Source organism: Anomaloglossus baeobatrachus, unplaced genomic scaffold, assembly GCF_048569485.1.
Source record: "Anomaloglossus baeobatrachus isolate aAnoBae1 unplaced genomic scaffold, aAnoBae1.hap1 Scaffold_4749, whole genome shotgun sequence".
NCBI lineage: Eukaryota > Metazoa > Chordata > Amphibia > Anura > Aromobatidae > Anomaloglossus > Anomaloglossus baeobatrachus.
In genome coordinates this window covers 946-15,544 of record NW_027444093.1, presented here as the reverse complement: position 1 = coordinate 15,544, position 14,599 = coordinate 946, and the positions used below count along the sequence as shown (strand labels likewise).

Below are 14,599 nucleotides of genomic sequence, written 5' to 3'. Positions count from 1 at the left end.
GATACCAGCTTTAGATTTTTATTTTTGGGGGGTTTGTCTACTATTGTTACAAAATGAAAGTTTTTTTATATCAAATTTCGAAGGCTATAGTTTTTTATTTTTCTGCTGACAGTGGTGTGAGAATTTTTTTTTTTTTGTGGGATGAGTTGAAGTTTTTATTGGTACCATTTTGGGCCACTGTTTGTTTGTTTTTTTTTATCAATTTCTATTCTGCTTTTTGTGAAGCAGAATCATAAAACACCTTTTTTTTCGGGTCAGTACGATTACAGCGATACCACATTTGCATTGTTTTTTTTACGTTTTGCCACTTATAAACCATAAAAACTATTTAATTAATATATATATATATATATATATATATATATATATATATATATATATATATATATATATATATATATATATATATATATATATATAAAAAAAAAAATGTTTTTGCATTGCTATATTCTGAGGGCTATAGCTTTTTTATTTCTCTCCTGATGAAGCTCTATTATGGTTTGTTTTCTGCGGGACCAGATGATGTGTTCAGATATACCTTTTTTTATTTACATGCAACTTTTTGATCGCGTTTTATTCCACTTTTTTGGGTAGTATGATGAAAAAGCATGGTTTTTGCTGTGTTTTTTTATTTTTTATGGTGTTCACTGAGGGGGTTAAATAGTGTGAAAGTTTTATAGATCGGGTCGTTGCGGATCCAGCAATATCAAATCTCTACTTTTTTTTTATTTACATAAATATATGTATTGGTATCATGTGTTTTTCCTCTTTATTTTGGTTTTTTTTTAAATATTTTAACTTTTTTTAAAAAAAAAAACAACAACCTTTTTTACTTAGTCCCTATATGGGACATTATCTTTTATTTAATTGATCACTGGTATAATCCATTCTACCTGTCAGTTTTGCACTGACAGAAGCGTCTTACACCCTGCTCCTGGCATGGTCAAAGAGGACTGCTGTAGTTGAGTCACCTAGGTCTTCATGAAGACCTCGGGTTGCTATGGCAATGATAGGGCCACCGTGATCATTTCGCGAGACTCCCATTCGCTTGGGAGAGGAGCGCACTCCTCTCTCAGCATCCTCAATGCTGCGATTGCTATTGTTCGCAGTATTTAGAGGGTTAAACAGCCAAGGAGGGGGATGATGCAAGCACCACTCCTGTTTGTTAGAGTTGGGTCTCGGCTTTCACATAGGCCGAACTCCCGGCAGTGATCGTGTGGGCACAGCTCCTGTGCCCGCGTGAAAGTGATGACGTACCCCATACGTCTTCGGTCGGGAACACCTGAAGGAGTTAAAGGGATTGTGCGGTCTAGAACAAAAAGTCTGCAGTTATACGTTAGGACGGGTTTGGGAGTTCCATGTTTCCATAGTGTCCAATGGCAGCAAACCAGGCAGTCTATTTTCAGGAGTAAGCCATATGTATATATTATATATATGTATATATATATATATATGTATATATATATATATATATATATATATATATATATGTGTATATATATATATATATATATATATATATATATATATATATATATATATATATATATATATATATATATATATATATATATATATATATATATATATATATATACATACATATATATATATATATATATACATATATATATATATATCCCATCCACGGTTGTCATCACATAATTATAATTCCAACAAATCAATGTTTAATATGAGTGAACATTATGATGACTTAAAAGTCTTGATTTGTTCCTAAAATGTCTCCCACATATTGAACAAGAAAATGGTCTCTCCCCTGTGTGAATTAACTGATGCTGATGAAGAACTGATTTTCTTGTAAAGCATTTTCCACATTCTGAACATGAATAAGGCTTCTCCCCTGTGTGAGTTCTCTCATGTTTAACAAGATTTGATTTCTGGGTAAAACATTTCCCACAATCTGAACATGCAAATGGCTTCTCCCCTGTGTGAATTCTTTGATGAATCCGGAGTTTGGCTTTGCTAATAAAACATTTCCCACATTCAGAACAAGAAAACGGCTTCTCCCCTGTGTGAATTCTTTGATGTTCAACAAGATCTGATTTTTGTATGAAACATTTCTCACATTCTGAACAAGGAAATGGTTTGACCCCGGTGTGACTTCTCAGATGATCCCGGAGTTTGCCTTTTGTAATAAAAAACTTCTCACATTCAGAACATGAAAATGGTTTCTCCCCTGTGTGACTTCTATGATGATCCCCAAGTTTAGCTTTAGTAATAAAACATTTTCCACATTCTGAACATGGATATGGCCTCTCCCCTGAGTGAAATCTCTTATGTTTAACAAGTGATGATTTCTGAGTAAAACATTTCCCACATTCAGAACATGAATGTGGTTTCTCCCCTGTATGAATTCTCTGATGTTCAACAAGTGAAGGCTTCTGTGTAAAACATTTCCCACATTTGGAACAAGCATATGGTTTTTCCCCAGTGTGAATTATTTTATGTCTAGAAAGAAATGATTTCCGAGCAAAACATTTTCCACATTCTGAACACATAAAAGACTTCTCCCCTGTATGACTTCTTTCATGTTGATCAAGGCCTGATTTTCGGGTAAAGCACTTCCCACATTCTGAACAAGAGTATGGCTTCTCGCCTGTGTGAATTCTTATGTGTATAAAAAGATTTGAGTTTTTTGAAAACTGTTTTCCACATTCACAACATTGAAACATTTTACCCCCTTTTTGACTTGTACTCAGAGTAAGTATCTGTGAATGACTTGGATAAAGTTTTTTGCGATTAGGATAGTTGTGTGATTTTTCTTTACTGTGGTTTTCCAAATGTACATTAGGGGTTATGAGATTTTCTCCCGAAAAGTGTTCTATGGTATGATTATCTTCTGCTTTATTATTTGGAATTACAAGAATGTGTTCCTTCCAGTTCCCAGAGGTATTATCTAATAGGAGGAAATGGTTTTCATTATTTTCTGTTTTGCCAATCAAAAAATATAAGTGAAACTAGACAAACAACAAAACAATAGGGCACTCTATGATGCAATCCATGTGATAGTAATATAGACATATGAGAAACAAAGTGTAATGCGCTCACCTATCAAAAATGTAACAAACAGGCAAAACTCTACCAAAATATGTAGAAAAAAAAAGCAGTCAGCTGCTGCTCCCTGTGCTGACTGCTCGAGCCATTGAGAAAACAATACTGGAGAAAGAAGTATTGAAAGCAGTGAGAGCTGCTGTCATGAGGTTTAACGATTAGGTCAATGTAGAAAAGTAACTTTATTCCAGGCTACTTATATCAGCATCTCATAAGATACCGTCCAAACCTGATGAAGATACCTTTGCTGCTGAAATGCATAGTCTTAAATAAAGTTCCTTTTTAATACACATTGACCCAAAGTGACAAACCAGGTGACAGAAGAAAGTGTTCTCTCCCCAAAATACACACATACCCAATGCAGTCCGTGAGCTTCTGTAGCAAAGTCTGGCAGATGGAATTAGTATAAGCAATGTGGAAAAAGTTATAGAGCCGCCCCTACTATATGCTGAAGTGCACAACTGCCTTATATTAAAGGGAACTGGTCATAATACCCTCACGATTAGTCGCTGGCCTCATTAGCATAGTATAAAGAATCTTTAGAAACACTTTTTCTAAAGATCTCTTTATCTATGCTAGTGTATACAGGGACAATTAGGCAGGGATTAGCCATATGGACCCAGAATTGCTCGTGGTTCTGGATGCATATTACACCTGACAGGTTCCCGTTAAATATCCCTCTGCCCTTACATTTTGCTGCTAGGAAAAACCTGGTTACAAAATTCCTATTAACAGAAAGATATGAAGTAATGCTAGATATTATGAAAGTTCCTCTTCAAAAGCTCCTGTATTTTGCTGAAGCCCCCCAGCACTATTATAGGAATTGCTCCAAAGATAAGTAAAAAAAGAAAAAAAGATAATTTATTCAGTCATGCTATATGCTAAATGTTTACTATGCAGATGATTATTAAAAATCATCATTAATAAGAGAGGCTGCTGAAAAGTCTTTGGCTTTCTGATTTTTTTTGTTTCTATGGTAACGAATGTTACATCACATGAAAGCCCTATGTGTCTAATATATGTTTTCAAAATTTTGTGTTTGTTGGTTATGGCAACAGTGTTCTACGCACGCAGGAAACAAAATGGCGGCATCTAAGACGATATTCACAGCAACTGACGGCAAAGGAGTGACAAAATTCTTGTCCTTCAAGGAAAGTCCACGAAGGATATTCATGGTGATATGTCACAGACATTGGGGGATCAATGCCCTTCATATTCCACAGTTAAGAACTGGGTTGCCAAATTTATAACGGGCCACTTCAGCACCAATGATGAGGAACGTCCTGGACGACCGAGAGTGGTTGTTGTTCTGGAGATCGTCGCTGCTGTGCACAACCTCATACTGGAGAATCGAGGAATTTCAGCTAAAGCAATAGCAGACATCATGGGGATTTCCGTGAATGTGTTTGTGTCATTATCCATGACAATTTAGACATGAGAAAGCGATCTGCAAAGTGGGTCCCCAAATGTTTGACAACAGATCACAGAAGCATGCGAGTGAAAACTTCCCAGTCCATTTGTCAGCGTTTCCAGACTGATAAGAACTTACTGGATAAGCTAGTCACTATGGATGAGACCTGGATTTATTTGTATGACCCTGAAAACAAGGAGCAGTCAAAAGAGTGGAGGCACAGTGGTTGTCCTCATCCAAAGAAGTTCAGGGTGCAAAAATCAGCCACTAAGGCATCTGTATTCTGGGATAAGGAGGGCGTGCTGCTAGTGGACTACCTTCAAAAAGGTTCCACCATCATTGCAAGGTATTACGTTGAACTTTTGAACCATTTGAAGGCAGCTCTGAAGGCCAAAAGGCACGGCAAGTGGTCCAAAGGAATCTTGTTCCTACCAGACAACGCCTCTGCTCACTCTACACAAGCGACCACGGCAAAACTGGCAGAGCTGGGCTTCCAGCTGGTTGACCACCCACCTTTTTCAAAAGACCTAGTTCCCTCCGGCTATCATCTGTTTCTAAACCTGAAGAAAAGTCTCAAGGGTACCAAATTTCGCACCATTTCTGATACCATGGCTGCTACGGATGCCTAATTTGAGGCACCACCTGAAATCCTTCGTTTTGCTAGGCTTTCAAAACTTGGAATACCGTTGTAAGAAGTGTGAGAAAACAGGAAAAAAGGGGTTCCACTAGTGAAGCCACAAAATGGCCGAAATAATGCAAAATAAATCAACCTCTTGAAATATCCAATCAAATTTTTATTAATCAAAAATTACAGCCATAAGAGGGATAGAATAAATTTTTAGATACAAGAAATATTTTAGAGAATCAGGTTAAAACCGGAAAAGACCAAAAACCGATCACCCCGAATAGTCAGCAGATGGGATGGTATAAAGGTGAAATCAAAATGAGATCAAAGGCACTGTCTAAGCCCAAACAATGGTTAAAATGCAAGATAGTGAATATCCTGAGGAAACCCTTCAGGGAAAAAGGTCAAAGACCGCTGGCAAAATTGACATAAATAAATCCAAATACATAGTGGGAATGCTCAATGTGAACTGCATATAATAGAGTACAATTAAATTAATATTATATTGTTAAGAAGAAAAAAATGCAGATTAACAATGAGCAGACCCAGTCAAATGCCAGCAAAACAGACCACACCCCTAGGGGTTAAATCAGGCTCAAGTATAATGAAGATCAAACATTGTTAACCCCTTCAGCCCCCAGCCTGTTTTCACCTTAAAGACCCGGCCACTTTTTGCAATTTTGACCAGTGTCACTTTGACAGGTTATAACTCTGGAACACTTCAACGGATCCTGGCGATTCTGAGTTTGTTTTTTCGTGACATATTGTACTTCATGTCAGTGGTAAATTTAGGCCGATATGTTTTGCGTTTATTTGTGAAAATTTTGCAATTTTCAAAATTTGAAATTTTATGCCCATAAATCTGAGAGATATGTCACACAAAATAGTTACTAAATAACATTTCCCACTTGTCTGCTTTTGCTTTACACCAGCGCAATTTTTGAAAAAAAAAAAAATTTCTGTTAGGAAGTTAGAAGGGTTCAAAGTTCATCACCAATTTCTCATTTTTCCAAAATTTTGAAAAAAATTCCAAAAAATTTTTTTTTAGGTACCACATCACATTTGGAGTGATTTGAGAAACCTAGGCGACAGAAAATACCCAAAAGTGACCCCATTCTAAAATCTGCACCCCTCACTCTGCTCAAAACCACATCCAAGAAGTTTATTAACCCTTTAGGAGCTTCACAGCAACCAAAGCAATGTAGACGAAAAAATGAAAATTTTACTTTAACACAAAAATGTTACTTTAGCCATAAAAATTAGTATTTTCACAAGGGTATCAGGAAAAATGCATCATAAAATGTATCGTGCATTTTCTCCTGAGTACGCAGATACCTCATATGTGGTGGAAATCAAATGTTTGGGCGCACGGCAGGACTCGGAAGGCAAGGAGCGCCATTTGAATTTTTGAGTGCAAAATTAGCTGCACTCATTAGCGGACGCCATGTCGGGTTTGAAGACTCCCTGAGGTGCCTAAACAATGGAGCTCCCCCATAAGTGACCCCATTTTGGAAACTAGAGCCCTCAAATATTTTTTCTAGATGTTTGATGTGCACTTTGAACCCCTGGGGGCTTCACAGAAGTTTATAACGTTGAGCCGTGAAAAGAAATTTTTTTTTTTTTACCACAAAACTGTTGCTTCAACCAGGTAGCTTTTTTTATCACAAGGGTATCAGGAAAAAATGCACCATAAAATGTATTGTGCATTTTCTCCTGAGTACGCAGATACCCCATATGTGGTGGAAATCAAATGTTTGGGCGCACGACAGGACTCGGAAGGCAAGGAGCGCCATTTCACAGCAAAATTGGTTGGAATTATTAGCGGACGCCATGTTGCGTTTGGAGACCCCCCTGAAGTGCCTAAACAATGGAGCTCCCCCAAAATTGACCCCATTTTGGAAACTAGACCCCTCATGGAATTTATCTAGCTGTTTAGTGAGCACTTTGAACCCCTGGAGGCTTCACAAACGTTTGTAATGTTCAGCCGTGAAAATATTTTATTCTTTTTTTTACCACAAAATTGTTTTTTCAAACAGGTAGCTTTTTTTTCCGCAAGGGTATCAGGAAAAAATACACCATAAAATGTATTGTGCAATTTCTCCTGAGTACAACGATACCTCATATGTGGTGGAAATCAATTGTTTGGGCGTACAGCGGGGCTCAGAAGAGAAGGAGCGCCATTTCACAGTAAAATTGATTGGAATTATTAGCAGACGCCATGTTTCATTTGGAGACCCCCTGAGGTGCCTAAACAATGGAGCTCCCCCACATGTGATCCCATTTTGGAAACTAGACCCCCCCCCCATACAGAAAAAATTAGTTTGGCGAGATAAAAAATACAGACATCAGTAAAAAAAAAATAAAAATGAGCGCCTGCCACTAAGACCAGCGCCAAACGTGAGAGCAATGCACGAGTCTCGCATCGTATCATCCACTGCAGTCTGGAAGCGAGCAACTGCGCTGGATAATGCGATGCGAGAGGGCGGGGCGGCAGATGAGAAAGGGCGCAGCGGGTGGAGGAGCGGCAGAGGATGGGAAAGGGCGCAGCGGATGGATGGGAAATGGCGCAGCGGATGGAGGAGCGGCAGAGGATGGGGGGGGGAGGTGAGATGGGGATACCTACCTTACAGGATGGATCTAGGCAGCAGGATCACAGCAGACAGAAGAGGCAGCAGATGAAGGAGGCAACAGATTGAGGAGGGTGAGAGGGGGCAGTAGATGGAAAATGGGAGAGAGCAGGCAGCAGATCGGGGAGGGGGGCAGAGTCTGATGGGAGAGAGAGATGGCACATGGAGGAGGGGGAGCCCCGGGGGGAGGGTGCCTTGCAGCACATGTGGGGGGAGGGTGGCTTGCAGCACATGTGGGGGGAGGGTGGCTTGCAGCACATGTGGGGGGAGGGTGGCTTGCAGCACATGTGCTGCAAGCCAGCCACCCTCCCCCCACATGTGCTGCAAGCCACCCTCCCCCCACATGTGCTGCAAGCCACCCTCCCCCCATGTGGGGGGAGGGCGGCTTGCAGCACATGGAGGGATAGGAGGTGTGGCGATGGAGAAGGGGCAGCCGATGAAGGAGGAGGCGGCGGCGGCCGCCGATTGGGAACAGTGGGGGCCGATTCGGGGGCAGCAGCGGCTGAAAAAGGTGGGTGCGACGGCGGCGGGGACAGTGGCGAGCGTGGCGGCGGGGACAGCGGTGGATCGGGAGCGTGGCGGCGGGGACAGCGGTGGATCGGGAGCGTGGCGCCGGGGACAGTGGCGAGCGTGGCGGCGGGGACAGCGGTGGAGCGGGAGCGTGGCGCCGGGGACAGCGGTGGATCGGGAGCGTGGCGCCGGGGACAGCAGTGGATCGGGAGCGTGGCGCCGGGGACAGCAGTGGATCGGGAGCGTGGCGCCGGGGACAGCGGTGGATCGGGAGCGTGGCGCCGGGGACAGCGGTGGATCGGGAGCGTGGCGCCGGGGACAGCGGTGGATCGGGAGCGTGGCGCCGGGGACAGCGGTGGATCGGGAGCGTGGCGCCGGGGACAGCGGTGGATCGGGAGCGTGGCGCTGGGGACAGTGGCGAGCGTGGCGGCGGGGACAGCGGTGGATCGGGAGCAGCGGCGGGGCGATCGGGGACAGGGGCAGGCGGCGGGGGCAGCAACTTACCGCTGTCCTCGGCTTCCAGGGACGGTCACAGGCCGCAGATCCACATTGATTGGAGAAAGCGGTCACAAGACCGGTCTCTCCAATCAGAGCTGGGGGCGGGTGAAGCATCGATCACCCAGCTCCAGCCAATGGCCAGTGCTACAGCAGCACTGATCAGGGCTGGATTTCAATGTTCCAGCCATTTTCAATGGCTGGAACATTACAGTGACTGTAATTGGCTGAGCGGCGTACGTCAGCCAATCACAGCCTCTGTAGCTTCGGGGAGGAGGCACCACCCCTCCTGAGGTCAGGCAGAGGTCCCCTCCTTCCCGAATCTACCGTTTAATTAAACAAATTTCACTCCCCGGGGCTCCGGGACCCCGATTTAGCCATGACGTACTGGGTACGTCATGGGTCGTTTAGCACCATGTCATCATGACGTACCCAGTACGTCAAAGGTCGTTAAGGGGTTAAAAGGCAGGACCAAGAAAACAATGCACATAAATACAAAAGGTATTAGTGCCCACGCTCATCAGCCCAAAATGGTTCACAAAGTATCAAAAGAATCAAATTTGAATTTGAAATCAATGAGCCATAAGCCAAAGACACTCACCCATCAATACTGACTGCTCGGCATGGCGTGCTTCGACACGCACGTTTCGTGTTTGATCTTCATTATATTTGAGCCTGATTTAACCCCTTAAGGTGTGGTCTGTTTTGCTGGCATTTGACTAGGTCTGCTATGTGAATCTGCATTTTTTCTTAACAATATAATATTAATTTAATTGTACTCGATTATATGCAGTTCACATTGAGCATTCCCACTATGTATTGGGATTTATTTATGTCAATTTTGCCAGCGGTCTTTGACCTTTTTCCCTGAAGGGTTTCCTCAGGATATTCACTATCTTGCGCTTTAACCATTGTTTGGGCTTAGACAGTGCCTTTGATCTCATTTTGATTTTATCTTTATACCATCCCATCTGCTGACTATTCGGGGTGATTTGTTTTTGTATTGTCTAAAATATTTCTTGTATCTAAAAACGTATTCTATCCCTCTTATGGCTGTAATTTTTGTTAATAAAAATTTGATTGGATATTTCAAGAGGTTGATTTATTTTGCATCATTTCGGCCATTTTGTGGCTTCACTAGTGGACCCCCATTTCTCCTGTTTTCTCACATTGTACATTATGGAGTTTAGTGATCTTGGATAATTAACTATGATAGGACCTAGCGTCCCATTTCTTGTTATCGATGTAAGAAGTGTGTTGTCATCAGTGGAGAGTATGTGGAATAAATGTAAAGTTTCATCATCCTATCTCGTTTCTTTCTGGGTAAAGCCAAAGACTTATCACTTTGTATATATTAAATATAGTACATCACAAAAGTGAGTACACCCCTCTCATTTTTGTAAATATTTTATATCTTTTCATGGGACAACACTGAAGATATGACACTTTGATACAATGTAAAGTAGTCGGTGTATCACTTGTATAACTGTAAATTTGGTGTGCCCTCTACATAACTCCACACATATTGAAGCAAAACATGATCTTCTTCCTACATATTCCAACATGATAACGACCCCAAACACATCCAAACAACCACTGCCCTGCTAAAGAAACTGAGGGTAAAAGGTGCTGGACTGACCAAACATATCTCCAGCCCTAAACCCTATTGAGCATCATTGGGGCATCCTCAAACGGAAGGTAGATTAGCACAAGATCTCTAACATCCAACAGCTCCGTAATGACATCTTAGAGGAGTGGAAGAGGATTCCAGTGGTTCCTGTGAAGCTCTAGTGAACTCCATGCCCTAGAGAGTTAAGGCAGTGCTTGGAAATTATCAGTTTTACTTAGGGGTGTACTCACTTTTATTGCCAGTGGTTTAGACATTAATGGCTGTGTGTTGACTTACTTAGAGAGCACATCAAATCTACACAGTTAATTAAAGGGAACCTGTCAGCAGAAATTTCGACTAAAACCTAACAGATTCCCCCTCTGCAGCTCCTGGGCTGCATTCTAGAAAGGTCCCTGTTATTATAGTGCCCCCTTTCTGACCCAAAAAAAGAGTTTATATCGAGGTACCTTTTTGGCTTCTGAATCTCTAAATGTGTCACGGGGGCGGGCTGCCTGATGGCCGTTATTCTGCCCCCTGTTCCTGTATGCCGCCCCCATCGCCGATTTATATACTTCTGGACGCCGCCCACTGCTCCAGCCATCCCCGCGCATGCCCAGTGCTCATCTCTCGTGGATGAGCACTGTGCCCAGCGTCACCGCTGGTGACGTGCACGCAGGGTTTAGATTATGGGCGGTGCTGTGATGTTAATTACCAAGCAACCGCCCATAATCGCGGGACCGCGCATTCCCCCTCGGCCTGCTTTCTGCGCAAGCGCGCTGCAGCTGAACTCACGTTACCTCCTTCCCATCTTGCCCTGAGGCAGGAAATAGATGGGAGGAGCGCGGAGCAGTGACTACACCGATCAGGAGGAGTTCAGCTGCAGCGCGCTTGCGCAGAAAGAAGCAGGCCGAGGGGGAATGCGCGGTCCCGCGATTATGGGCGGTTGCTTGGTAATTAACATCACAGCACCGCCCATAATCTAAACCCTGCACGCACGTCACCACCGGTGACGCTGGGCACAGTGCTCATCCACGAGAGATGAGCACTGGGCATGCGCGGGGATGGCTGGAGCAGTGGGCGGCGTCCAGAAGTATAGAAATCGGCGATGGGGGCGGCATACAGGAACAGGGGGCAGAATAACGGCCATCAGGCAGCCCGCCCCCGTGACACATTTAGAGATTCAGAAGCCAAAAAGGTACCTCGATATAAACTCTTTTTTTGGGTCAGAAAGGGGGCACTATAATAACAGGGACCTTTCTAGAATGCAGCCCAGGAGCTGCAGAGGGGGAATCTGTTAGGTTTTAGTCGAAATTTCTGCTGACAGGTTCCCTTTAAGCTGTACACTGACTACTTGTATCAAAGAGTCATATCTTCAGTGTTGTCCCAGGAAAAGATATAATTTATTTACAAATATGTGTACTCACTTTTGTGATATACTGTAGATACACATTTTATACCACGGAATTTATTACAAAATTTCATTAATTTGTTATTACCACCTGTGCCATTATCTAACAGAATGCCGCCCTCATTACACTGCTGAGCACCTGTCACGTAGGACTTTTCTTCTTTAACTTCCACTTTAATATGCGTCAGATCTTCCCCCTGATTTAAGATTTTTAGAAATTAGAACTTAATTTTACAATTAAGCAAACAGCTGAAAAAGTCTATCGGCCCATTTACACCGGCCCATATTCAGGAACAAGCGTTTCTAGCAATTGTTTCCCATTTAGTGGCCTGTGTAAACAGGTCTGCAATTAACGAGAAACGCTTGTTCGTTGGGTGAAATTACTTTTAAAATTGCTTAAAATTCATCATTCTGAGAAGCACATTGTTCTGTTCAAGCATCACATCTGCTGCCAGGAATATAATGTTCAAATCGCATTTGTGATCATTCTGTGAGCACAGACGTGTGGTTGGCATGGCTAAACAGGCTATTAAACCATTGCTGTTTGGCTTGTATATAGCCGATTGGCCACGGTCTGGCTAAATGGAGCACATCTGACATTCAGTCTGAGTATGGACTGAGAGGTAAATGAGGTTATGTTGGGATCAGGTGACCTGTAGTATTTTCGGCCATCATGGTCCCTACTCAGACCGTACATGTCAAACGTGAAATCAGCCAACAATATAAGATAGAATATATAAGACACTATTAAAAAGCGTGTGCTGTGGAACCTCGGTTTACGAGTAACCCGGTTTGCTATACGAGCAAAGCTTGCTGTAAATTTGTAACTCAGTTTATGAGCAAGCTTTGCTGTACGAGCAAAATACTCACCGCACACACTTCCGGTTCCGTACTTTCACCACGCTCTGACCCGCTCTTGCAGTCCACACAAACACACACACATAGTATGCTCACCTTACCTTCTTTTCCATCGCTGGCCTCCCGATCCTTGTAGATCGCCGGTACAGGATGTGTATCGGGAACCATCGCGACGATGGAGGAACATCCGCTGTCAGCCGCTTCTCAAAGGCAGCGCGCTGACCAATCAGAGGCAAGCAGATCCTGCCTTTGACGTCAGCGCTCTGGCAGCGGAAGCTCCTCCATCGTCGCGATGGTTACCTGATACACATCCTGTACCAGCGAACTACAAGAACCAGGAGACTGGCGATGGAATGGAAGGTAAGGTGAGCATAATGTGTTTGTGTGTGTTTCTGCATGTTTGTGCATGTGCGGAGTGGTACAATAGAGGACCAGGATAGGACATTGAACAAGTTGTGGAACAAATTGTCTGAGCTTGCGTTATTTCCTATGGGAAATTTTGCTTTGCTAGATGAGTAACTTGGTTTACAAGCACATCGCCAGAACGGATTGTTTTCGTAAACCAAGGTTCCACTGTATACCTGATAATATGGGAAATGGTGATTTACCTGTTGACAATCCTCTGGTAGATTTCTCTCACTGGATACATCTGTAGAAAGCACAAACAGGTTTATTTTGGTGACCCTCAAAACTAATATCTGCTACACAACCTATAAAATCATTAACCTTCTTACCCCAATTAGCCCTCATGTACATCTCATCTTCTTCATCTACAACCTCAACTTTAATACCAAGCAGATCATCATCCTAAACGAACAAGAAATCATTAAAATATCACTGTGAACCTAGGATATTGTTATAATTGATGAAACTTCTGCTCATCTACCTGGTCCCTGTGATAGGTACTGTGATATTCCTTTAGTAAATCCTGGGAATACAGAGGACTTGGGCTTCTTTTACTGGATCCATCTGTAAGAGTGAGTAAAGACATTTGCTATATTTCATGCTTATCCCCTTAATGACTGCCAATACACACTTTAGAATAAGAAACACATAATTAGCACCAAATTCCTCCTGCCTGGCTGCTAACTTACATCCAGGATATATGGGAGCGCTGCGACAGGCTAATCACAGCCTGTGATCACTGCGATTAGCCTATCAAAGCCCCACTAAATGGGTACAGAAAGCTAAGCTCTCCCGCAGCTCACCCGCTGTAGAAAATACCCCTAAAATTACGAGTAGATTCATCACAGAATTGACAATTGAAAACGTAGTGTCCACTCCCGGATACTGCAGAAGAGCTCCAATTCAGAAGAGGAGAATGTTTTTCAGTAGTCGGCAGCCGCCAATAAACAATGAATAGAGCTGCGCATTTCAGCTGCTTTCCATGTGGTTTCATCCAGACGCCACTAGACCTTGTAGCAGCTAATCAGTGGGGGTGCCCGGTGGTGGACTCTCACCGATTGGATATTGATGACCTATCAAACAGGTCATCAAAATATTCTAACTGGATAACCCTTTTAACCCCTTCCCAACGGCCAATTTTCTGTTTTTGCGGTTTCGTTTTTTTAATTATTTTTATTCTTCCATTAACATAGCTGTGTCAGGGATTTCTTTTGCAGAATAAATGGTACTTTTGAATTATGCCATCCATTTTACCATGTAATGTACTGGAAAGCAGGCAAAAAAGTTCCAAGTATGGTGAAATAGTGAAAAAAAAGTCCAATTCACAATTTGTTTTGGGGGTTTTCATTTATAGCATTAATTTTATGGTAAAAAATACCTGGTAATACGATTCTCCAGGACAGTACAATTACGGTGATACCAAAGAAGCATCATTTTTCATTTATTTAGGTGGTGAAGGCTTATTTTTAGCGCCCTGAGCCAATGATTTTATTGATATAAACTTGGGGTAGATACAATGTTTTGATCTCCTCTTATTACATTCTTTTTTGTTATTGCCGTGGCGGAAAACCCACAATTT

General features: G+C 42.6%; 1 protein-coding gene across 3 annotated transcripts; it reads right to left on the bottom strand.

The window, feature by feature from the left end:
• Nucleotides 1–1,644: 1,644 nt before the first annotated feature.
• On the bottom strand, nucleotides 1,645–13,580 carry LOC142281391 (uncharacterized). 3 transcript variants are annotated; one of them, XM_075332851.1, is made up of 5 exons: nucleotides 13,502–13,580; nucleotides 13,350–13,422; nucleotides 13,224–13,264; nucleotides 11,846–11,954; nucleotides 1,645–2,917 (listed from the first exon to the last, which is right to left on the bottom strand). In XM_075332851.1, exons 2-5 carry the CDS (start codon nucleotides 13,369–13,371, stop codon nucleotides 1,689–1,691), a joined length of 1,401 nt encoding a protein of 466 aa, XP_075188966.1. In that variant the 5' UTR covers nucleotides 13,372–13,422; nucleotides 13,502–13,580; the 3' UTR covers nucleotides 1,645–1,688. The 3 variants fall into 3 exon arrangements, with proteins under 3 accessions (XP_075188966.1, XP_075188967.1, XP_075188968.1); XM_075332852.1 differs by having other exon boundaries at nucleotides 11,849–11,954; XM_075332853.1 differs by having other exon boundaries at nucleotides 11,897–11,954.
• Nucleotides 13,581–14,599: the final 1,019 nt, after the last annotated feature.